Here is a 26,886-nt window from a genome sequence, read left to right on the forward strand (position 1 = left end):
CTGGAGTGGGTAGCCTTTCCCTTCTCCAGGGGATCTTCCCAACCCAGGGATCAAACCCAGGTCTCCCTCATTGCAGGCAGATTCTTTACCAGCTGAGCCACAAGGGAAGTCCTGTCACCACGTAGACACTCAGTAAATTTGTGTTGAATGGATTAGGAGATATGAGAGAAAGTACACCAAAATGTTAGCTTGGTGGATCTCTAAGAACTTGGAGTGAAGGTTGTAGCTGCCTCCAGAAAAGGCTGGGAAATGGGGCATGACTCCAGGACTGGTGGGGGAAGAGAAACTGTGTACCTATTTATTGATTATTTTGCCTAGAGGATTTTCTTTTGGCTATCATTAATAATACTGGTAAGCATCATTTCCCTCATTTAATTCCTCACACTTCAGCTTCTTTTTCTCTTTGAAATGTTTATACTAGCACTTTTTACTTTTAATTAAAAAACCAGTTTTTACCCTGCTTAAAAATTCAGTGTCCTCAGATTTTGTCACCTAAAGTTCTTCTCAAAAACATCATTTAAAAAAATCTGTTTTGGTGTTTGGTATCAGTTATCATGAAATTATCCTGATGTTGAATCTCTATGTCTTGGGGTAGTTGGTCTCAAGTCTTCCCAACCATAAAATGGAAATGATGATCCTTTGTTAGCTGAGACTTTTACTGAGGATAAGATAATTTAAAGCATACAAAAGCATTCTGAGCCATACTGTGTAAATAGTAGGGCCCCTCCAAATAAAGGTAATTCTGAAAAAACATGTTTGTATGAGTTATGCAATATAACCAGTTGTCATGCAATTATTACTTTGCTAGAATGCATTCAGATTTTGTGTTCCTTACAGTGCTAGCCTGAGTAAGCTATAATTTGATTATAATTTGATTAAAAGATCTAAAACTAGGTGGGAGGGGGGTTCAGGATGGGGAACACATGTAAATCCATGGCTGATTCATGTCAATGTATGGAAAAACCACTACAATATTGTAAAATAATTAGCCTCCAACTAATAAAAATAAATGAAAAAAGATCTAAAACTGCATTTTACTTTGGACTTTTCTGACAATTACAATACCTTGATCTTTGTTTCTCCATAGGTGTTACAGAATATCTTGGACACCGAAAAAGATTATGCTAAAGAACTTCAATCTCTTCTTGTTACTTACTTAAGACCCCTGCAGTCCAATAACAAGTAAGATTTATGTTTTAAACCCCTCAGTAAGCAAAGCAAGATAATGTCAGCATATGGAGTCATTACTCTTATGTCACTGAATAATTGATTTTGCCCTTTAGAAGAATTTCCACAGATCACAGGTTGCCAAGAACATGGTCAAGGCAACAGAAATTATGCAAGATGTTGCTTTTGGAGAGCTTGACTTTCTCTTTCTTCTGGCTGTGGCGGGAATGAGTCGATCTGCTTTTCTGTCTGTCACCATTTTTATCTTGTCCATTTTTAAAAGGATATATCTGGTTTTCCTTTCCAGAAAAAGGACTTGCTGATGTTTTTATGCGAAAAGCACAGACACTGGAAATTCTTGTGCTTGCTGTGACCTTCGCTTGCCAGGGCAGAAACTCTTTCCCATGCTCTGAGAGTGGAAAAAGTGTGGCGTTTTGTGAGAGCCATTCAAGCCAGTGTTTCACCCAGGCCAAAGTGAATGAGAAAGAAATGTTAGAATGTTTTTCACAATCCAGTATTGAAACCTTAATCTGGTTGTAGAAATCCGAAGACCTGAATTGCAAACTTCCTTTTCACAAGAGAAAACTGTTGACCACTCATTTTTTCGGTGCTTGTAGACCTGGCATATGTAACAAATAATGTCTAACTGCATTTGTGTGTTTTTATTTTAATGGATTAAACTTTCCTAGAGATTATGATTTAAGTCAAATAGAAAATTTAGCAGTTGATACGTAGAGTGGAGGACAAAAGCCTCTTCTTTTATCTCAGTTTGAGTATATTTTTGCCAAACAATTGCCTAAATTGTTGACTTCTAGCTTAAATAAATTTAATGATGTATTTCACTATTTTCTCCCTTTTTCTAAATCATGCTTGTTTAGGAATAATGTCCTATTAAATTTTCCACTTGGTTATTTTCATGACACTATGGGAATCCTACTTCAGTATGAAAGGATTTTGTATTCCTGTGTTTTGTCAGAGTTTAAATGATCAACAACAAAGTAACTTTTGTTATTATTTTGTAAAATATGAAGTGCTCTGTGAATCATAGTTCTTAGAGCTGAATGGAACTTCAGTGAATCATTGGGTCTAGTGCCCTGGAAGAAATGACTTTCCTCATTGAATAAATAAGAAAACCAAATCCCAGAGAGGCTCACTGCCCTGCCCATCACATGGTCAGTCAGTGACCAGACTCAGCCCGCTGTGTCTCCTGCCACTGAGTGAAATGTGGGTCTGTGTTCTAGAGGTGAAAGGCAGAGGAGGAGAGGGAAACTGATGTGTTAAACCTGACAGCAGTGATGGTAAGATTTCAAATAAAGGAGTGATTGATGAGCAATCAGGAACTAGACAAAAGGAAAGGAAAAGAAAAGAGTCAGGGCAGAGGAGGTGAGAGAACCGAGCCAGAACCACACTGTTCCATGGAAATTCGAAATGCACTTAGTCAGTTTCCATTGGTTCTGCCTTGTAGACCCCAAAGTGATTTGAGCAAAGCAGACTGTTTACTGTTTAATCCTGAAGGGTCCAGCTAAGTGCTCAGTCAAGTTCCTCCTGCTCTAGGGGAGCAACAGCCAGGAAAGCTGGCTAAACGGTTTCACTTTTGACACCCATGAGAGGGGTTTTTCAGCTTGTGGTTCAAGAGGGCTTCAGAGTGGAGGAACTGGGTGCTTTTTATACTCTAGGGGTTACTGGTAACATCTGTTTGGGTCTTCCTTTTCTTTGTCAGCAAAAATTACTCTCCTGGAAACCCTCCCCTAGTATTATTGTATTAAGGAGAAAGAACATGTGGCAGACATTGGCCTTTTAAGTCAATCTTCAGAGAAGTTTTCTCTCAAAAAGTGGTTAGGAGCATTTACTCTGGAGCTAGAATGTTTGAGTTCAACTTCTGGCTTCACCATTCGCTGGCTTGTGACTTTGGCTGATTTGCTTAACCTCTCTGTGTGTGGGTTTCCTTATGTGTAAAATGGAGGCAGCAATAGTATCGATCTCATAAAGTTGTTGTAAGGTTAAGACAAGTTGTTATTTGTAAAATGCTTACCTCAGTGTTAAACGCTACAGTAGTGTTGGCTCCTTTTTTTTTTTTTGGTAGGAGAAGAAAAGATGAGAAAATTCTTAGTACAGAGGTGATGGATAAAATTGTTCAGTTTGTCTTTGATTCCATTCCATTCCCAAAACAAACACACACACATCAGTACTATTTCTTCCCTCCTACTTCCTCTCCAGATTTCCATGAGTTGATTTATGAGCCTTTTAATTTAAGAGAAGCTGGATTTTGCTCTTTTTCCTTGTGCCTTATATGGCATATATAATATCTTCCAATTACTGTCCCAGCTCTTCTAGGGGAGAAAGTTCAAAAGGTTTTACACTTATTCCCAACCGTGATGTATTCTACTTACTTTAGATTCTTATTTATTTTTTATTGAGATACAATTGACATGTAAACGTTATATTAGTTCAGGGGTACTGTAATGATTCAGTATTTGTATATATTGTGAAATGATCACACATAAATCTAGTTAACATTTATCATCACACGTAGTTACAAACTTTTTTTCTTGTGATGAGGACTTTTAAGACCTACTCTCTCAGAAACTTTCAAATATGCAGTACAGTATTATTAACTATGGTCACCATGCCATACATTCCATCCCTATGCCTTCCTTATTTTATAACTAGAAGCTTGAACCTTTTGACCACCATAATCCATTTCACCCACCCCCTCTCCCTACGTTTGGCAACCACCAATCTGTTCTCTGTCAATGCTCAGATGCTAAACACTTGTTACTCATTTACTCCTCGTTTTGTAAAATACCTAATGTACCTTGAAAACACTCATTCTCTTTAGGATCATTATTCTTGTTATAGAAAAGGAAACCAAGGAAAGAAGTTTTAGAAAGTTGCTTAAGACCACAGAGTTGGTGTCCATTCAGAAGCAAAAGTTAAAATATAAGAATTGCTTCCTTTGTCCCATTTGCCAGTTACTAGCAAACTATCACCTAACCAGATTAGACAGAGATAGCTCAAGTCATCGCCAAGTTCTCTTCACTGAAGCTGCATGTATATATTTTTCAGTCTGAGTACTGTGGAGTTTACATCTTTATTGGGAAACTTCGAGGAAGTATGCACATTTCAACAGACGCTCTGCCAAGCCTTGGAAGAATGTTCAAAGTAAGTGTCTCACATTGCCATTAAGATAGCTAGCAACATTGGGTTTTTTAAATGTGTGTTTTGTTTTTCTTTTGACTGTTGTCTTAGATATGGGCACTCTGTATTTATGCATTTATACATTTATTACAACTTTAGTAAATTGTCCCAGTACAGAGAAAATCTGGACTTCCCCGGTGGCTCAGTGATAAAAAATCAGCCTGCACAGCAGGAGATGGGGGTACAATCCTTGGGTCAGGAAGAGCCCCTGGAGAAGGAAATGGCAGCCCACTCCAGTATTCTTGCCTGGGAAATCCTATGGACAGAGGAGCCTGGCAGGCTACATACAGTTCATGGGGTCACAAAACAGTTGGACATGACTGAGCAACTATACAACAGAGAAAATTCGCTAGGTGGTGGTATTCACAGTGTCAGACCACTAGTTGCTTATCAGTGTTCTACATCTAGTCAATTACTTCTGGCTTTATTTAAAAATTATATTGACAAGATCTAAACTGACTATGAATGATGCCTTTATCATCGATTAGATGATAATTCATACATAGCAAATTACTTTTCCAAGTAATACCTTTAGTGAAGCACAATACATCATTGAAGGCTAGCTAGATCATTGAGGTGTTCAACTTCATACTGCAGAATGAACTGTGACGATCATCAAGCAGTTTATTTCTGGAGCAAGATTGGTTATCTAAGTGGTGGATCTCAGACATTGGTGACTTTTGTCATCTATAGGGAACTTGGGGGCAATTGCCTGTTTCTTGAGCTTAGTGAAGCACAAGTGGTTATCCACGGAGGAAGCTGGTGAGAGCCCTCACAAGGAGACCTCAAGAGCCACTCCAAATGCTGATAGGGATTCAGATGATTGGTATGGAAATATGGTGACTAAGAGCAGATTGCCATCTAGATTTGTCATCTTTGTTTTCCATTTTATAGGAAACACATAGAAGAGTCCAAAGAATAAGCCAAAATTGTTATAATCGGTATCTCTGAATGGTGGAATTCCAAGTAATTTTTTTCTTGTGCTTTTCTGAGTTTTTTGCAAACTAAGATAAAGTGAAGTTGCTCAGTCATGTCTGACTCTTGTGACCCCATGGACTGTAGCCTACCAGGCTTCTCCATCCATGGGATTTTCCAGGCAAGAATACTGGAGTGGGGTGCCATTTCCTTCTCCAGGAGATCTTCCCGACCCAGGGATTGAACCCAGGTCTCCTGCATTGTAGGCAGACGCTTTACTGTCTGAACCATCAGGGAAGATAAACTAAGATAGGTGACTTGTAATTTTAAACATCTGGATGTCACCTTGCCTAGCAACTGTCACCGAGACTACATAACACTCCTTCGTGATGTGTCATTTCTGGATTCAGTTAGTTTTGTCTGTACTTGAAGTGAAGTGAAGTGAAAGTTGCTCTGTCATGTCCGACTCTTTGCGACCTCATGGACTATATAGTCCATGGAATTCTCCAGGCCAGAATACTGGAGTGGGTAGCCATTCCCTTCTCCAGGGGATCTTCCCAACCCAGGGATCGAACCCAGGTCTCCCACATTGCAGGCAGATTCTTTACCAGCTGAGCCACCAGGGAAGCCCAAGAATACTGGAGTGGGTAGCCTATCCCTTCTCCAGCAGATCTTCCCAACCCAGGAATCGAACCAGGGTCTCCTGCATTGCAGGCAGATTCTTTACCAACTGAACTATCTGTACTTGAACTTCATGTAAATTAATCAAGAGTATTTTTAGTGTGTCTGGCTAAATTTGAATATCATAATTTGAATAAGCATCTTAAAACCCCTATTAATGCAAAATAAGTATCTATGTATTGGAGCTATGTTTGGTGGCTGGGTTTTAAAGCAGTGGCCAAGAACTTGCATTTCATAGATAAAATGGTTATAATATAGAAGTTTCTTTTTAATTTTGGCAAAAGAATTCAAAATGTTTGCATGTTGCCAGGTTTAATAGAAATCATCTTCCTTTATCTTGTTTTCTATATCACATTGTGTGTTCCACTTGTTTTACTTACAGGTTTCCAGAAAACCAACACAAAGTAGGTGGTTGTCTTCTGAGCCTCATGCCTCATTTTAAATCTATGTATCTGGCTTACTGTGCAAATCATCCTTCAGCTGTAAATGTGCTCACCCAGCACAGGTAAATTATTAACATTTCCCCCCAAAAGCTGTTTTGCAATGATACCCTTTCCTCAGACTACCTATTTGGAAATCTAGAGTCTCCCTCTGAACTCTTGATTATCCCTGTTCGTCATACTAGAAATCGATTCATTGTTGTATGGTTTTATTGCCCAGTCATGTAACTACTAATTTATTGAGCACCTACTATGTGCAAAGTCCTATTGTAGTTGATGGGGATCCAGTTGTGAACAAGGAAGAGAAGGTCCCTTCCCTCATGGAGTGTAGACTCTTGAGAGAAATAGACATGAAATTATGTGTCACGTACTTTAAGCAAAGATCTCTGATTACAATTATGCATGAATATAAGCTTTAAGATTCATGGAGAACAGCAGAACACTGTCTCCTTTAAGAGTCCTTGCAAGGGATACAGCTGAGCTCATGTCTCTCCTGCCCTTCCTTCCCCTCTGACGACTCATCCTTGACACATTCACTGATATATTCATCGGGACCAGGATTCTGTAGACACAGTTTGAACTTTGAAACTGTGTGCTAGAAATCCAGGTGGTACAATAGGAAGAACAACACACAGAGGCTCTTATGAGTGAACTGAGTCGAGATTCAGACCAACATGATTCTGGAGGCTGCTCAAGACAGAAAAGACTTTTCTCTTAATTTGACTTGAACTCCCAGAGCCAGGCTGGAATGCTAGTTGACACCAACACTCAGAAAGTGATGGAAACTTTGGTTTTGTCCTATTTTGTGAGGGGCTTGATTGGCTTTATAGAGCTGTTATGTAAGGGCATTTTGAAGGTAAAATTCAGTAGGTCCTCCTTGGAGGTCAGTTTTACGTCCCTCATGAGAGTTGTGAATTTTTATGAAATAGCAAATATGGACGTTGGAGTTTAAAGAAAGAGAAGCCGTGACTCTGGATTATTTAGGCAAGTGGCTCAACTGCTTAGAGCTAATAATAACTCTGACAATGTGCCAAGCACATGATGTAAAAGCCTATGATAGAGTTACTATTATTACCATCTCTGCTTTACAGATAAGACATTGGAAGGTTAAGTAATCTGCCCAAGTACTCATAACTGTTAAGTGGTTGAGCCAGAATTAGAATCCAAGTCTGTCAGACTTCTAAAAAAATGTTTTTATGGAGGCATGTATTTCACCTACAAACAGAATACTCTAAATGCAAATTTAAAGGATTATCATAAAATGAACACCTATGTACTTAAGAAATAAAATGTTACCGTTTCCTTTTTAATATAACAGCTTTATTGAGATATAATTCACATACTATACAATTCACAATTTAAAGTGTTAAATTAATTTAAGTAAATTCAGAGTTGTGCGACCATCACCATGATCAATATTAGAAGATTTTCATCATTCTCCAAACAAACCCATACTCATTAGCAGTGACTCTCCATTGCCAGACCAAGGCAACCACTGAAATACTTTAGGTCACTATGAATTTGCTTCTTCTGAACATTTCATTTAAGTGAAATCACACAACATATGGCCTTTTGTGTCTGGCTTCTTTCACTCAGCATAATGTTTTCAAGGTTCATCAGTGCTGTTGCACTTGTCAGTACACTGCTTTTTAAATTGTCATATAATGAAAAACATTCCATTGTATGGATACCACATATTGTTCTTCCATTCACCAGTTTGTGGACATACGAATTGTGAATGGTGTTATTATGAAGGTTCATGTACAAGTCTTTGTGTGGACATGTTTTCCTTTCTTTTGGGTAGATGCCTAGGAGTGAAATTGGTGGGTCATACAGTAACTCTGTTTTACTTTTAGAGGAACTGTGAGACTTTTCCAAGTGGTTGTACCAATTTATATTCCTACTAATAATTTATGAGGGTTCCACTTTCTCCACATCCTCACCAACATTTGTTATCATTAGTCTTTTTGATTATAGATTATAGCCTTCCTAAAGGGTATGAAATGATACCTTACTGTGATATTGATTTGCATTTACCGAATGACTCATGACGGAGAAAGCAGTGGCACCCCACTCCAGTACTCTTGCCTGGAAAATCCCATGGACGGAGGAACCTGGTAGGCTGTGGTCCATGGGGTCGCTAAGAGTCGGACACGACTGAGCGACTTCACTTTCACTTTTCACTTTCATGCATTGGAGAAGGAAATGGCAACCCACTCCAGTGTTCTTGCCTGGAGAAATCCCAGGAACGGGGGAGCCTGATGGGCTGCTGTCTATAGGGTCGCACAGAGTCAGACATGACTGAGGTGACTTAGCAGCAATGACTCATGATGTAGGACCTCTTTCATGTGCTTATTGGCAATTGGTGTACCTTCATTTGGAGAAATATCTATTCAGATCCTTCACCTGTTGTTAAATTGGGTTACTTGTCTCGTTATTGAGATATGATTAACATACCATAAATTCACCATTTAAAAATGTACAACTCAGTGGTTGTTTATATATTACATTGTGCAACCATCATCTCTGTTTAGGTCCAGAATGTTTCCATCACCCTCGAAACCCCTTACTAGTAGCGGTCACCCTCCATTTCTCGAAGGGCTAATGATATTTCCTGTGCTTCTTGGCTATTTTAATATCTTCTGTGGAAATATGTCTACTCAAATCCTTTGTCCATTTTTTATGTGAGTTAATTCATCTTTTCATTTTTGAGTGGCAACATTTCTTTGTACATTCTTGATAGATAGACAGAGTGCCTGAAGAACTATGGATGGAGGTTTGTAACATTGTACAGGAGGCAGTGATCAAGACCATCCCTAAGAAAAAGAAATGCAAAAAGGCAAAATGGTTGTCTGAGGAGGCCTTACAAATAGCTGAAAAGAAGAGAAGCTAAAGGCAAAGGAGAAAAGGAAAGATATACCCATTTGAATACAGAGTTCCAAAGAATAGCAAGGAGAGATAAGAAAACCTTCCTCAGTGATCAATACAAAGAAATAGAGGAAAACAATAGAATGGGAAAGAATAGAGATCTCTTCAAGAAAATTAGAGATACCAAGGGAACATTTCATGCAAAGATGGGCTCAATAAAGGACAGAAATGGTATGGACCTAACAGAAGCAGAAGATATTAAGAAGAGGTGGCAAGAATACACAGAAGAACTATACAAAAAAGATCTTCATGACCCAGATAATCACGATGATGTGATCACTCACCTAGAGCCAGATATCCTGGAATGCAAAGTCAAGTGGGCCTTAGGAAGCATCACTATGAACAAAGTTAGTGGAGGTGATGAAATTCCAGTTGAGCTATTTCAAATCCTAAAAGATGATGATGCTGTGAAAGTGCTGCACTCAATATGCCAGCAAATTTGGAAAACTCAGCAGTGGCCACAGGACTGGAAAAGGTCAGTTTTCATTCCAATCTCAAAGAAAGACAATGCCAAAGAATGCTCAAACTACTGCACAATTGCACTCATCTCACATGCTAGCGGTAATGCTCAAAATTCTCCAAGCCAGGCTTCAACAGTACATGAACCGTGAACTTCCAGATGTTCAAGCTGGATTTAGAAAAGGCAGAGGAACCAGAGATCAAATTGCCAACATCCGTTGGATCATCAAAAAAGCAAGAGAGTTCCAGAAAAACATCTACTTCTGCTTTATTGACTATGCCAAAGCCTTTGACTGTGTGGATCACAACAAACTGTGGAAAATTCTTAAAGAGATGGAATACCAGACCACCTGACCTGCCTCCTGAGAAATCTGTATGCAGATCAAGAAGCAACAGTTAGAACTGGATATGGAACAACAGACTGGTTCCAAATCGGGAAGGAGTACGTCAAGGCTGTATATTGTCACCCTGCTTATTTAACCCTAGCCCTAGGGGTTAGGGTTTCTCAGAGTGCATCATGAGAAATGCTGGACTGGATGAAGCACAGTTGGAGTCAAGATTGCTGGGAGAAATATCAGTAACCTCAGATATGCAGATGACACCACCCTTATGGCAGAAAGCAAAGAACTAAAGAGCCTCTTGATGAAAGTGAAAGAGGAGAGTGAAAAAGTTGGCTTAAAACTCAACATTCAGAAAATGAAGATCATGGCATCCGGTCCCATCACTTCATGGCAAATAGATGGGGAAAGTGACAACTTTATTTTTGGGGGCTCCAAAATCACTGCAGATGGTGACTGCAGCCATGAAATTAAAAGACACTTGCTCCTTGGAAGAAAAGTTATGACCAACCTAGACAGCATATTAAAAAGCAGAGATATTACTTTGCCAACAAAGGTCCATCTAGTCAAAGCTATGGTTTTTCCCAGTAGTCATGTATGGATATGAGAGTTGGACTATAAAGAAAGCTGAGCACTGAAGAATTGATGCTTTTGAACTGTGGTGTTGGAGAAGACTCTTGAGAGTCCCTTGGACTGCAAGGAGATCCAACCAGTCCATCCTAAAGGAGATCAGTCCTGAATATTCATTGGAAAAGACCCTGATGCTGGGAAAGATTGAAGGTGGGAGGAGAAGGGGACAACAGAGGATGAGATGGTTGGATGGCATCACCGACTCAATGGACATGAGTTTGAGTAAACTCCGGGAGTTGGTGATGGACAGGGAAGCCTGGTGTGCTGCAGTCTGTGGGGTTGCAAAGAGTCGGACATGACTGAGCAACTGAACTAAACTGACCCAATTGTCCCAGCACCATTTGTTGATTTCTATTCTTATAAACCTGTTGCATTGTATTTTATGTCCCAGAATTGGATCTATCTTTGTGAGTGTTCATGTGAACTTAAGAATTTGTATTTGCTGTTGTTGAATCAATTTTTCAATAAATGTTGATTAGATCAGCTAGATGAATGATACTATTCTTTTCAGTTACATCCTTATCAATTTTTGACCTGCTGAATTTACTGATACTGATAGAGGGATGGATTACAATAGCAGAGCCATCTATTTCTCTTTCCAATTCTATCACTTTCTTTTCCCTCAAGTGTTTTTATATCCTTTTGTTAGATGCATTTGTGTTAAGGATTGCTTTATCTTGTTGGAGAGATGGCCTTTTTATCTTCATGTAATTCTCTGTCTTTATCCCTGATAATTTTCCATGTTCTGATAATCAGCTTTTTCTGAAATTAACATAGCTAGTCCAGCTATCTTTTGATTACTCTTAATATGTCTTTTTCCATTCCTTTGCTTGTAATCTGTGTCTTGTAGGCAATATATAATTGAGTCTTATTTTTTAATCCGCTTTGAGAGTCTCTATCTTTTAATTGGTATATTTAGACCATTCATATTTAAAGTGATTATTGATATACTTGGATTAATATCTAAAATGTTCTGTTTTCTATTCATTGCACTTGTTCTTTCTTTGCTATCCCGCTTGTACTACCTTCTCTGGTTTTAGTTAAACATTTTGTATGATTTCATTTTCTCTTCTCTTTTAGGAAGAATTTTAGTGATTTCCCTAGAGCTTGAAATATCGATTTACAACTACTCTAACAGCATTTTCACTTAACACTTACCATTTCACAAGTAGTAACTTAGAGCATTATCAGTTCTTCCCCCTCATCTCTTATTATTCCCATTCATTTAATTTATTCATAATGTAAAATCACTCAATATATTGTTGCTAATATTACTTTGAACAGTTCTATTAAAAATAAGAAAAAAAGATTTTATTTTACCTGCATTTATTCTCTGACACTCTTCCTTTTTTTATGTAGATCCAAGTTTCCTTCTCTCTGAAATACTTCTTTTAAAAATATTTGATACAAAATCTACTGGTGACAATTTTCCTCAGTTTTTGTTTGCCTGAGAGAAAGTTTTAATTTTGCTTCCACTTTTTTTCCTTCTATTTTTATTGTGTAAAACAAACAAATGTATAACATGAGATCTATCCTTCTAACAAATTATTAAGTGTACAGAACAGCATTTTAATTATTAGCACAATTTTGTACAGCAGATCTCTAGAACTTTATCATCTTTTGTAACTGAAACTTTATATCCATTGAAGAGTAACTCCCCATTTTCCTCTCACCTCAGCTCCTGGAAATCACCATTTTACTTCCTGCTTCTATGAGTTTGATTAATGTAGATACCTTATATAAATGGAATCATGTAATGTGTTTCTGTGACTGACTTATTTCACTTAGCGTAATGTCCTCAAAGTTCATTTATATTTTCACATATGACAGTTTTTCCTTCTGTTTAAAGAGATAGGCATGTACATACTACATTTCTTTATCCATTCATCATCAATGGACATTTAGGTTGTTTTCACAACTTGGCTGGCTGTTGTAAATAATGCCTCAGCAAACATGGGAATGCAAATGTCTCTTTGAGATTCTTATTTCAGTTTATTTGGATAAATAGCCAGAAGTTGGATTGCTGGATTAAATAGTAGTTCTATTTTCAGTGTTTTGAGGAATTTCTATACTGTTTTCCATAGTGGCTGCACCAATTTATATTCCCACCAATAGTACACAAAGATTCCAGTTTCTTATTTGTCTTTCTTTCTTTCTTAATTTTAATTATTTATTTATTTTTGGCTGCACTGGGTCTTCATTGCTTGTGTGGGCTTTCTCTAGTTGCGGCGAGCAGGGGCTACTCTCTGGTTGTGGTGCACAGGCTTCTCATGGCGGTGGCTTCTCTCGTGGAGCACAGGTTCTAGGCACATGGGGTTCAGTAGTTGTGGTGCTGGCTCTGGAGCATGGACTCAGCAGTTGTGGTGCTTGTGGTGCCCAGTTGCTTTGCAGCACGTGGAATCCTCCTGGACCAGGGATCAAACCCGTGTCCCCCACATTGGCAGGTGAACTCCCTGCTGCTGCTGCTGCTAAGTCGCTTCAGTCATGTCCGACTGTGCGACCCCATAGACGGCAGCCCACCAGGCTCCTCTGTCCCTGGGATTCTCCAGGCAAGAACACTGGAGTGGGTTGCCATTTCCTTCTCCAATGCATGCATGCATGCTAAGTCACTTCAGTTGTGTCTGACTCTGTGCGACCCCATAGACGGCAGCCCACCAGGCTCCTCTGTCCACAGGATTCTCTAGGCAAGAATACTGGAGTGGGTTGCCATTTCCTTCTCCAGTTCTTTACCTAAATGTATACAATCTTATGTAGTAAGAGTCATGTATCTCTCTTCCTCAAATAAATACTCATGTAATATTTTAATTGAAGTATAATTGTACAATGTTAATATAAGTTGCAGGTGTACAATATAGTGGTTCAAAATTTTTAAAGGTTATACTCCATTTATAGTTATTATAAAATATCATCATAGTTCTGATTTGCACTTCCCTAAGGATTAGTGATATTGAACATCTTTTCATGTACCATTTGTATGTCTTCTTAGGAAAAATGTCTATTCAAGTCCTTTGCCCACTTCTAAATTGGGTTATTAGTATTTTTACTGTTGAATGGTAGGAGTTCCTTATTTGTTTTGGAAGTTAGCCCTTTATCAAATACATGAATTACAAATATTTTTTTCCTATTCTATAGATTTCCTTCTCATTTTCTTGATTGTTTCCTTTGCTGTGAAGAAGGCTTTTAGTTTGATGTAGTTCCACTTGCCTGTTTTTCCTTTTGTTAACTGTGCTCTTGGAAATCATTGCTAAGACCAATGTTGTAAAGCATTTCTCCTGTTTTCTTCTAGGAATTTTACAGTTTCAGGTCTTAGGTTTAAGTCTTGAATCCCCTTTGAGTTGATTTTTGTGTGTGGTGTAAGGTAAGGGTCCAGTTTCTTTCTTTCTTTTTTTGCATGTGCATGTTCAGTTTTCCTAGTACCATTTGTTTAAAACAGTTTTTTCTTATTATATATTCTTGGCATCCTGGACAAAGATCAATTAAATATATATGCATTGATTTATTTCTGGGCTTTCTTATTTGTTCCATTGATCTATTGTCTGTTTTTGTGCCAAAATACCATACTGTTTTAAATACTGTAGATTTGTAATATGTTTTGGAACAAGGAAGTGTGAAGCCTCCAGCTTTGTTCTTTCTCAAGATCCTTTTGGTTATTTGGGGTCCATTTTGGTTCCATATGAATTTGGAGATTTTTTTTCTTTTCCTCTAAAAAATGCCATTAAGAATTTATAGGGATAGCATTGAATCAGTAGATCACTTTAGATGTCTAGACATTTTAACAAATGATTTCTTCTGATCTGTGAACATGGGATGTCTTTACATTTGTTTGTTCCTTCTTTAATTTTTTCATCAACGTTTTATAATTTTCAGTGTCCAAATCTTTGGTCTCTTTGGTTATGTTTAGTCCTAAGTATTGTATTCTTTTGATGCTATTGTGAATAAGACTTATTTACTTTCTTTTTTACTTCTTTCTTTCTCATTGTTTCTTTTTTTTTTTTTGATAATTCATTGTTAAAGTATAGAAATGCAACTGATTTATGTAATTTTGAATACTGCAGCTTTACTGAATTCATTTATCAACTTTACCAGTTTTTTTTTGTGGCATCTTTAGGGTTTTCTATGTATAAAATCATGTCATCTGTGAACAGAAATCATTTTACTTCTTCCTTTCCCATTTGGATACCTTCTGTTATTCTTTCTTGCCTGCCTGGCTAGGACAGCCAGTACTATGTGAATAGAAGTAACCAAAGTAGGCATCCTGTTCCTGATCTTAGAGAAAAAGCTCTGTTTTTCACCATTGAGTATGTTAGCTGTGTGCTTTTCATCTATTGCCTTCTTATGTTGAGGCACTTTCCTTCTGTTCGTGATTAGTTGAGTGTTTTTTTTTTCTTTAATCATGAAAGGATGCTGGATTTTTGTCAATGCTTTTTGCACATCTCTTGAGATTATCATGTGATTTTTATCTTTTGTCCTTTGAATGTGATGTATCACACTGATTGATTTTTGTATGTCAAATCATCCTTGTGTCCTAGGGATATTTCCCACTTGGTCATGGTGTATGATGCTTTTAAAAAGTGCTATTAGATTTGGTTTGCTCATATTTTGTTGAGGATTTTTGTATCTATATTCATCAGGATATATTGGTCTGTACTTTTCTTTTCTTGTGGTATTTTTCTCTGGCTCTGGTATCAGGGTAATGTTGGTCTCATAAAATTAGTTTGAAAGTGTTCCTGTCTCTTTAATTCTTTTGAAAAAGTTTGAGGAGAATTGGTGTTACGAATTAACGAATTTTTCAAATGTGTGATAGAATTCAGCAGTGTAGCCATTGGGTTCAGGGCTTTCCTTTGTTGGGAGGTTTTTGATTACAAATTCAATCTTCTTACTCATTATTGGTGTGTTAATTTTTTTTTTATTTTTCATGATTCATTCTCGGTAGGTTGTATGTTTCCAGGAATTTGTCTATTTCTTCTATGTTATTCAGTATGTTAGTTTATAATTGTTCATAGAATAGACATATCTTGGAGATATTGCAGGTTTGGTCCAGGCCACTGCAATAAAGCAACTCACCTGAATTTTTTTGTTTCCTAGTGCATATAAAAGTTATGTTTACACTATACTATAGTCTATTAAGCATGCATCAACATGTTTTAAAATGTGTATATCTTAATTTAAAAATAATGCTGTTGGAAAAATGGTGCTGATAGATTTGCTTGACGCAGGGTTGCCACAAACTTTCAATTTGTAAAAAATCAGTATTTGTGAAGCACAATAAAGTGAAGTGCAATAAAAAGAGGTATGCCTGTAGTCTCTTATGATCCTTTTTATTTTCATGGCATCAGTTGTAATGTCTCTTATTTAATTTCTGTTTTTATTTATTTAAGTCTTTTTCCTTAGTCTACTAAAGGTCAATTTTGTTTATTTTTTCAGCTCTAATTTTTATTATTTCTTTCCTTCTGCTAACTTTGGACTTAGTTTGTTGTTCTTTTTTCTAATTCCTTAAGGTGTAAAGTCAGATTGTTTGAGCTCTTCTATTTAATATGGGCATTTATCACAATAAACTTCCTTTTTAGAATTGTTTTGTTGCATTCTGTAAGTTTTGATATGTTGTATTTTTATTATAATTTATCTGAAGATATTTTGTAATTTCCCTTTTGATTTCTTCTTTGGTCCTTGGTTGTTCAAGAGTGTGTTGTTTAATTTCCACATATTTGGGGATTTTCCAGTTTTCTGTTAGTTTCTAGTTTCATTCTGTTGGAATCAGAAAGGATATTTGGTATGATTTCAGTATTTTTAAAGTTATGTTTTGTTTTGTAACATAACATATAACCTAACCTGGAAAATGGTCTCTGTGCACTAAAAGAATGCATATGCTGCTCTCTTGGGCAGATTAATATGTATATGTTTGCTAAGTCTATATGATCTATAAACATTTTTCAAGTGATTTTTTATCTGGATGTTATATCCATTATTGATAGTGCAATATTAAATTTCACTGGTATTATTGTGTTGCTGCCTGTATCTCCTTTTAGTCTGTTCATATTTGCTTTATGTATTTGTGTGCTCTGATGTTTGCATATATACATATTTTAATTGTTATATCTTCTTGGTTAGTTAATTGTTTTACTGTGATACTTTTTTGTCCTTCTTTGTCTTTTTTGACAGTTTTCTGTTTTGTCTGATATAAATATGGCCACCCTTGTGCTCTTTTGGTTTCTATTTGCATAAAATGTCTTTTTCCATCTCTTCACTTTCAACCTGAGCTTGTCTTTAAAAATAAAGTGAGTTTTTTTAGACAGCATATATTTGGGTCTTTAAAAAAAAATCCATTCAGCCATTCTATATCTTTTAATTGAGGACTTTAATCCATTTAAATTTAAAGTAATTATTGAAAAGGAAGGACTTACTATTGCCATTTTGTTCACTGTTTTCTTTTTATCTTGCAGCTTTTTTTGTCTCTTGCTGTCTTCCTTCATATTTTGTTGATTTTGTGTAGTGACATGTTTTGATTCCTTTCTCATTTTCATTTGTGTATCATCTATAGGCATTTTCTTTATGATCACTATAGGGCTTACATAAAATGTAACAATCTCTTTTAAGTTGATAAAAATTTGACTTCAGTTACACACACATCTCTACACTTCCACTTCCACACAGCTTCCCTTCCACTTTATGTTATTGATGTCACAAGATACATCTTTTTACATTGTATATCCATTAGCATCTTTTTATAGTTATTTTTATACTTTTATCTCTTAATTTCTATGCCAGAATTAAAGCAAGTTATGTACTATAGCTAACAGTATTATAGTATTCTGTATTTGTTTATATATTTAACTAACCAGTGACTTTATAAATAAGAATGCTATTGTGTTGCTGTTTAGTGTCTTTTAATTTCAACTTGAAGGACTCTCTTTAGAATTTCTTGTAAAGGCAGATCTAATGGTGATACAGTCTCCAGCTTTTGTTTGTGTGGGAAAGTCTTTATTTCTCCTTTGTTTATGAAGGATAATAATGCCAGATATTATATTATTGTTGGCAGTATTTTTCTTTCAGTACTTTCAATACAGGGATTCACTGGTGGCTCAGCAGTAAAAAATTGACCTGCAATGCAGGAGATGCAGGTTCAGTCCCTGGGTCAGAAAGATCCCCTGAAGAAGGAAATGGCAACCCACTCTAGTACTCTTGCCTGGGAAATCTCATGGACAGAGGAGCCTGGCAAGCTACAGTGCATGGGGTCACAGGAGTCAGACATAACTTAGTGACTAAATTCTGTAAAGCAATTATCCTTCAATTAAAAAATAAATTAATTAAAAAAAAACAACTTTTGATATATCATCCCTCTCCCTTCTGACTTGCAAAGATTCTACTGAGAGACCTGCTAATAGCCTTATGGGAATTCTATTATATATGACAAGTTTCTCTCTCTCTGTCTCTCTCTTTTTGAGCTTGACTTTTCATTTAGATTCCACATGTAAGTGATACCATACAATATTTTTCTCTGTCTGGTTTATTTCACTTTAGCATTATGCCCTAATGTCCATCCATGTTGTTGCATATGGCAGAATTTCTTTTTCTCATGGCTGATTAGTGTGTGTGTATATATATACATAAATATATATAACAAAATAGCAAAAAAAGAGCCAAACAATCTGATTTAAAAATAGGCTGAAATGTTTTATATATATATATATAACAGCTTCTTTCTATCCATTCATCTACCCATGAAAACTTAGGTTGTTTTCATATTTTGGCCATTGTAAATAGTGCTGCTATACTGGGGTGAATGTATTTTTTCTAAATTGAGTTTCTTTTTTTTTGTTTTTGGATATATACCCAGGAGTGAAATTGCTGGGTCATATGGTAGTTAAATTTTTAGTTTTTTGAGGAACCCCCATACTGTTTTCCATAGTAGCTGCACCAATTTATATTCCCACCAATAGTGAACAAGGGTTCCCTTTCTTCCACGTCTTTTCCAACACTTGTCATCTCTTGTCTTTTTGACAATAGCCATCCTAGAAAGCATGAGTAGCATTTGATTGTTGTTTTGATTTGTATTTCCCTGATGATTTGTGATACTGAGCACCTTTTTATGTACCTGTTGGTCATTTGTATATTTTCTTTGGAAAAATGTCTTTTCAGTTCTTCAACCCATTTTTAAATCAAATTGTTTGGCTCTTTTTTTTTTTTTGCTTTTGAGTTTAATTCTTTATATATTATGAATATTGCCCCTTATAGGATTATGACTTGCAAATATTTTCTCCTATTCCATAGGTGGCCTTTCTTTTTACTGATAGTTTCCTTTACTTGTGCAGAAGTTTTTGAGTTTGATATAGTCCCAGTTATTTATTTTTTCTTCTTTTGCTTATGCCTTCTGTGAGTACTAGAGGCTTTAATTTTTTCTAGTTTCTTTGTTTTTTCCCCTCCCTCTGTATCTTTGTGTTTCTTAAGAATTTCTTCATAGAGTCTATATTCTTGCAGCTCTCTCGCTGTAATCCACCGTTGTTATATTGGAGCCATGTTGATGTGGTATAAGGTGTAATGGAGGGTATGCATTCTATAATATTATGGATAAGTTTCACTTATTTAATGGAAGAAGCACAAGCTGGAATCAAGATTGCCGGGAGAAATATCAATAACCTCAGATATGCAGATGACACCACCCTTATGGCAGAAAGTGAAGAGGAACTAAAAAACCTCTTGATGAAAGTGAAAGAGGAGAGTGAAAAAGTTGGCTTAAAGCTCAACATTCAGAAAACTAAGATCATGGCATCTGGTCCCATCACTTCATGGGAAATAGATGGGGAAACAGTGTCAGACTTTATTTTTTGGGGCTCCAAAATCTACTGCAGATGGTGATTGCAGCCATGAAATTAAAAGACTTACTCCTTGGAAGGAACCTAGATAGCATGACCAACCTAGATAGCATATTAAAAAGCAGAGACATTACTTTGCCAACAAAGGTCTGTCTAGTCAAGGCTATGATTTTTCCAGTGGTCATGTATGGATGTGAGAGTTGGACTGTGAAGAAAGCTGAGCACCGAAGAATTGATGCTTTTGAACCATGGTGTTGGAGAAGACTCTTGAGAGTCCCTTGAACTGCAAGGAGATCCAACCAGTTCATCCTAAAGGAGATCAGTCCTGGGTGTTCATTGGAAGGACTGATGCTGAAGCTGAAACTCCAATACTTTGGCCACCTCATGCGAAGAGTTGACTCATTGGAAAAGACCCTGATGCTGGGAGGGATTGGGGGCAGGAGGAGAAGGGGACAACAGAGGATGAGATGGCTGGATGGCATCACCAACTCGATGGACATGAGTTTGGGTAAACTCCGGGAGTTGGTGATGGACAGGGAGGCCTGGCGTGCTGCGATTCATGGGGTCGCAAAGAGTCGGACACGACTGAGCGACTGAAATGAATGGACCAGTCCTTGACCTCTGATCTGTAGAAGTGTTTCTTAGAATTATTTTTCTCCTCTTACTTATGAGAGGAAGATGAGAGAGGGTCAGATAAGTCTCTGACAACATAGCTTCGTTTGGAGAGCAAGCCTTTGTTACAGAGAATGTTCTGGGAGCATTTCAGTATGGTCACTTTTCTCTCCCCTTCTCTGAAACACAAAGGGATTTTTCTCTGATTTTCTCTACGAGAGCCTGCTTGGGTTAACAGATACAAAACACACAAAAGTTTTGGGTTCCCCAAGACTGGATCCTTGGAAATTTTTAATTGTCAAGCTAGTCCATGCTCAGACTCTTGCAATGTATCGAAAGTACCATTTGAGTGGTTCTACCAGTTACTGGCTCCAGTGGCTTCTCCTCAGGGAAGTTGATCTTGGTTTTAATTCTTTGTGTTTGGCTTTCTAGATTTTGGGCTGGTGGCTTTCCCTGTGCTCTCAATTCTCAGTGGATCTAAGAAAAGTAATTGATTTTCAGTTTGTTCAGTGTTTTTTCTTGTTGTGAGAATGGTAATGATAACTTCTAAGCTTTTTGGATGTCAGAGCTGAAACCCAGTTTCCTTTAATGATTTTTTGAATTATTTTGTTTTTTAACCAGTTTGCTTAACTTATATTTAGTAAATGTATAGAGTTTTACAGCCATCACCACAATTCAAAATCATTTCTGTCACAGCAGATCCCTCATGCCCACCAGAGTCAATCTCTTCTCCCACCCCATAAATAATTTTTTTGCTGTTTGCTTTGAGGTTTTCCATATACATCTTGCCTGAATCTGCTTCATGTTACCAGTAACTTAATTCTGGGGAGATATAAAAGTGTTGCTCCTAGTTTAGCTCTATTTCTACTTCCCTTTCTTTTTCTCTACTTCCCTTTCTGTGCTACTTTTGTTATACATATCATGACTATATGTTATAAACCCAATAATACATTCCCATAATTATTATTAGTATAATAATTTTCTATCTATTAATGAAACTGAGAGAAGAAAAGAGGAGTGAGGATATATGTATAGTATTTGTTATTTTCCATTTGTGTGAGGTGATACCTCATTTTAGTTATATTTTGCATTCCTCTAATAATTAGTGATGTTGAGCATCTTTTCATGTGCTTATTGGCCATCTGTATGTCTTTTTCAGAGAAATGTCTACTTAGAAATGTCTACTTATTTGACAAAAATATCAAATCCATTTTTGGACTGGATGTTTTTTTTTGATATTGAGTTGTATGAGCTGTTTGTATATTTTGGAAATTAAGCCCTTGTCAGTCACATCATTTGCAAATATTTTCTCCCATTCTGTGGGTTGTCTTTTCTTTTTGTTTATGGTTTCCTTTGCTGTGCAAAAGCTTATAAGTTTGATTAGGTCCCATTTGTTTATTTTTGCTTTTATTTCTATTGCCTTTGGGAGACTGACCTAAGAAAACATTGGTACAATTTATGTCAGAGAATGTTTTGCCTATGTTCTCTTCTAGGAGTTTTATGGTGTCATGTCTTATATTTAAGTCTTTAAGCCATTTTGAGTTTATTTTTGTGTATGGTGTGAGGGAGTGTTCTAACTTCATTGAGTTCCATGTGGCTATCCAGCTTTCCCATACCATTTGCTGAAGAGACTGTCTTTTCTCCATTTTATACTCTTGCCTCCTTTATCGAAGATTAATCGACCACAGGTACCTGGGTTTATTTCTGGGATCTCATTCTAGGGATAGTTTTTTGAGACCAATGTTTGAAGTTTCTTCTGGCCCTCCTTAGTTGTCTCTTTCCCTGGTTCTAGCTGGCCTCTTGTGTAGCTTGTTGCTCTTAATTAAGAGGACCAGCCTCCTCTCAGTTTTTGTTCTTTTCATTCATTCACTGAGTCATGTCCAACTCTTTGTGACCCCATGGACTGCATCACTCCAGGCTCCTTTGTCCTCCACTGTCTCCCAGAGTTTGTTCAAATTCATGTCCATTGAGTTGGTGATGCTAACCTAACCATCTCATCCTCTCTGCCCCCTTCTCCTTTGCCTTCAGTCTTTCTCAGTATCAGGGTCTTTTCCAATGAGTCAGTTCAGCAGGTGGCCAAAGTAGTGGAGCTTCAGCTTCAGCATCAGTCCTTCCAATGAATATTCAGAATTTATTTCCTTTAGAATTGACTGGTTGGATCTCCTTGCAGTCCAAGGGACTCTCAAGAGTCTTCTCCAACACCACAGTTCAAAAGCATCAATTATTCAGCGCTCAGCTTTCTTTATGGTTCAACTCTCACATCCATACATGACTACTGGAAAAACTATAGCTTTGACTATATATATATATATATATATATATATATATATATATATATATATATATATCTTTGTTGGCAAAGTGATGTCTCTGCTTTTTAATATACTGTCTAGGTTTGTCATAGCTTTTCTTCCAAGGAGCAAGATGTCTTAATTTCATGGCTGCAGTCACTGTCTGCAGTGATTTTGGAGCCCAAGAAAATAAAATCTGCCACTGTTTCCATTTTTTCCCCATCTATTTGCCATGAAGTGATGGGACTGGATGCCATGATCTTAGTTTTTTTAATGTTGAGTTTCAAGCCAACTTTTTCACTCTCCTCTTTCACCCTCATCAAGAGGCTCTTTAGTTCCTCTTCACTTTCTGCCATTAGAGTGGTATCATCTGCATATCTGAGGTTGTTGATATTTCTCCCAGCAATCTTGATTCCAGCTTGTGATTCATCCAGCCCAGCATTTCACATGATGTACTCTGCATATAAGTTAAATAAGCAGGATGACAATATACAGCCTTGTACTCCTTTCCCAGTTTTGAACCAGTCAGTTGTTCCATGTCCATTGCTTCTCATACTGCATACAGGCTTCTGAGGAGACAAGTAAGGTGTTCCAGTACTCCCATCTCTTTAAGAATTTTGCACAGTTTGTTGTGATCCACAGAGTCAAAGGCTTTAGCATAGTCAGTGAAGCAGAAGTAGATGTTTCTCTGGAATTCCCTTGCTTTCTCCATGATCCAATGAATGTTGGCAATTTGATCTCTGGTTCCTCTGCCTCTTCAAAACCCAGCTTGTACATCTGGAAGTTCTTGGTTCATGTACTGCTGAAGCCTAGCTTGAAGGATTTTGAGCATAACCTTGCTAGCATGTGAAATGAGCACAATTGTATGGTAGTTTGAACATTCTTTGGCATTGCCTTTCTTTGGGATTGGAATGAAAACTGACCTTTTCCAGTCCTGTAACCACTGCTCAGTTTTCCAAATTTGCTGACATATTGAGTGCAGCACTTTCACAGCATCATCTTTTAGGATTTGAAATAGCTCAGCTGGAATCCCATCACCTCCACTAGCTTTGTTTGTAGTGATGCTTCCTAAGGCCCACTTGACTTCACACTCCAGGATGTCTGGCTCTAGGTGAGTGACCACACCATCGTGGTTATTCTCTGGGTCATTAAGATCTTTTTTTGTATAGTTCTTCTGTGTATTCTTGCCACCTCTTCTTAATCTCTTATGCTTCTGTTAGGTCCTTGATTTTAGATCCTAAACTTTTTACCACTTTTATATTGTCTCAGTTTACAATTCTGCCACTTAGAAGCTGTGTTATCCAGGGTTATTTACTTCACTTTTTAAAACATTAATTTATTTATTTTAATTGGAGGCTAATTGCTTTACAATATTGTGGTGGTTTTTGCCATACATTGACATGAATCAGCCATGGGTGTACATGTGTCCCCCTGTCCTGAACCCCCCTCCCACCTCCCTCCCCATCCCATCCCTCTGGGTTGTCCCAGTGCACCGGCTTTGAGTGCCCTGTTTCATGCATCGAACTTGGACTGGTCATCTATTTCACATATGGTAATATACATGTTTCAATGCTATTCTCTCAAATCATCCCACCCTCACCTTCTCCCACAGAGTCCAAAAGTCTGTTCTTTATATCTGTGTCTCTTTTGCTGTCTCACATATAGGGTCGTCATTACCATCTTTCTAAATTCCATATATATGCATTAATATACTGTATTGGTGTTTTTCTTTCTGACTTACTTCACTCTGTATAATAGGCTCCAGTTTCATCCACCTCTTTAGAACTGACTCAAATGCATTTTTTTTAATAGCTGAGTAATATTCCATTGTGTATATGTACCACAACTTTCTTATCCATTTGTCTGCCAATGGACATCTAGGTTGCTTCCATGTTCTAGCTATTGTAAACAGGATTCACTTCACTTTTAAACCTTAGTTTTCTCACTTGTAAAATGAAAATCAAACCACCTGCCTTGCCAGGGTGGTGTGAGAAGTCAATGAAACAGTGTGCACAAATACCCGGCAAGGTAGTTGCTGTCACTCCTCATTTGTACTTTATTCAACTTCTACCAGCTACTTGTTGTTTTTTAGAAAAAAATCATGCACTATTTCAAGCACACAAAGAGCAGAGAGAAAATAAAGTACACCCACATTCCCACCATTCAGCTTAAGAAACAAATTATAGCAGCAATTGGAGCCCTGTGCATACTTTCCAATATTTCCTTTGCTCCCTCCCCCAAGGGAACGCCAGTCTTGAATTTGTTTTTATTATTTCCAGGAATGTCTTCATACTTTACTACTTATCTTCATTAAAGACAAAATGGTTCAGAGGCATTTTTCTGTGATAGATACTTAAACATCCTGTGTGGATAAGGGTAAATTTCTTAATACCTATAAAAAGATATCCCCATCATGTTAGCTTGCCATTTATAGGAGTACATATTCTCTTTTTTCTGATCCAAGAATAGCAATGCTGAATAAATACCGGAAAGAAATGGTGTACCTCAGATGGCAGATTTTTGTAGTGTTTAGAGAATTTTCTGTCTTAAAAAATTATTTATATTTATTTATTTTTGTTTTTATTGGAGTATAGTTGCTTTACACTGTTGTGTTAGTTTTGGCTATACAACAAAGTGAATCAAGTGCATGTAAATATATATCCACTATTTTTTGGATTTCCTTCCCATATAGGCCATTACAGAGTATTGAATAGAGTTCCCTGTGCTATACAGTAGGTTCTCATTAGTTATCTGTTTTATACATAGTATCAATAGTGTATATATGTCAATCCCAATCTCCCAGTTCATCCCACCCATCCCTCCCCTGTTGGTGTCCATTCGTTTGTTCTCTATATCTGTCTCTATTTCTGCTTTGCAAATAAGTTCATCTGTATCATTTTTCTAGATTCCACATATAAGCAATATTATATGATACAGTAAGTCCCCTACATACAAACAAGTTCCATTCTGAGAGCACATTTGTAAGGCCAATTTGTTCATAAGTCCAACAAAGTTAGCCTAGGTACCCAACTAACACAATCAGCTATATAGTACTGTACTGTAATAGGTTTATAATACTTTTCACACAAATAATACATAAAAACAAACACAAAAAATAAAAACATTTTAAATCTTACAGTACAGTACCTTGAAAAGTACAGTAGTACAGTACAACAGCTGGCATACAGGGCTGGCATCGAGTGAACAGGCAAGAAGAGTTACTGACTGGAGGAGGGAGGAGGATGGTGGGAGATGGTAGAGCAATAGGAGACGGAGGGCAAGCTGCAATTTCACTCATGCCTGATGTTGATGGCACAGGTTCTGGTTCCTTGCTGGATTCAATTCTATCTACCCTCTTGAAAAAACAATCCAGTGATGTCTGGGTAGTAGCTCTTTTTTTTTTCTTTCTTGTCAGAGATGCTCTGGATTGCAGCCTGAATGGCTGCTGCAACCTTTGTGTACTATTCTACGTTTGGGTCCTGTGACTAACAGAGCCTCCTCAAATAAAGAAAATCCCCTTGCCTTTTCCTGCATCGTGAAATTATTCAGTTCTGCAGTTACTTCTTCTTCCTCTTGTCTCCCTTCATCCTTTCTCTGGGCCCCCATTTCCAACAGGTCTTCATTAGTAAGTACCACGTTCTCATCTTTGAAAGTTCGCAACTGAAGAATTTTCTCTTGTAATTCTGTGTGCTGAAATGGTACTGTCTGTATTTATCCATGTTAGGAATTTAAAATATAAATAACAGTAGAGATTCCTTCAAACATTATGATTTAAAATTTGCTCCACAATTAATATAAAGATTCTCAACTTTGGGGGGAAAATTACTGTATCCTATTGGCTTGATTTTGGTTAATGATTTTTTTCATTGAAGTATAGTTATTTACAATATTCCATGTTTACAGCAAAGTGATTCAGTGTGTGTGTGTGTGTGTGTGTGTGTGCGCATGTGTGCTAAGTCGCCTCAGTCGTGTCCAACTCTGTGCAACCCTATGGACTGTAGCCTGCCAGGCTCTTCTGTCCATGGGATTCTCCAGGCAAGAATACTGGAGTGGGTTGCCATGCCCTCCTCCAGGGGATCTTCCTGACCCAGGGATCGAACCCGCAGTCTCTTATGTCTCCTGCATTGGGAGGCAGGTTCTTTACCACTTGGGGCACGTGGGAAGCCCCAAGTTTTTTATTCTTTTTCATTATAGGTTATTACAAGATATTGAATATAGCTCCCTGTGCTATATAGCAGGTCCTTATTTATCTATTTTACATATGGTTAGTGATTTTTTTGAGAGTTTTATAATATCCCTTGAATTGATGGAAGACTTACTTGAGTCCCATAGAACTGAATTTTTATCTTAGTAACTTATTTACGTGTAAGGAATGAAAATGAAAATACTTGGGATTATACTCAATGGTGTTTCTAGT

General features: G+C 37.2%; 1 protein-coding gene across 8 annotated transcripts in view; it reads left to right on the forward strand.

Moving 5' to 3' along the window:
* ARHGEF6 (Rac/Cdc42 guanine nucleotide exchange factor 6) overlaps positions 1 to 26,886 on the forward strand; it is a 116,649-nt gene that overhangs the window by 59,865 nt on the left and 29,898 nt on the right. For all 8 annotated transcript variants that reach the window (XM_070463253.1, XM_070463252.1, XM_020875337.2 and 5 more), the window contains 3 exons: positions 1,088 to 1,182; positions 4,234 to 4,329; positions 6,344 to 6,466. In XM_070463253.1, the coding sequence (XP_070319354.1) occupies positions 1,088 to 1,182; positions 4,234 to 4,329; positions 6,344 to 6,466 (314 nt within the window). The remainder of the gene's footprint in view (positions 1 to 1,087; positions 1,183 to 4,233; positions 4,330 to 6,343; positions 6,467 to 26,886) is intronic.

This window comes from Odocoileus virginianus, unplaced genomic scaffold (assembly GCF_023699985.2).
Source record: "Odocoileus virginianus isolate 20LAN1187 ecotype Illinois unplaced genomic scaffold, Ovbor_1.2 Unplaced_Contig_1, whole genome shotgun sequence".
Classification (NCBI taxonomy): domain Eukaryota; kingdom Metazoa; phylum Chordata; class Mammalia; order Artiodactyla; family Cervidae; genus Odocoileus; species Odocoileus virginianus.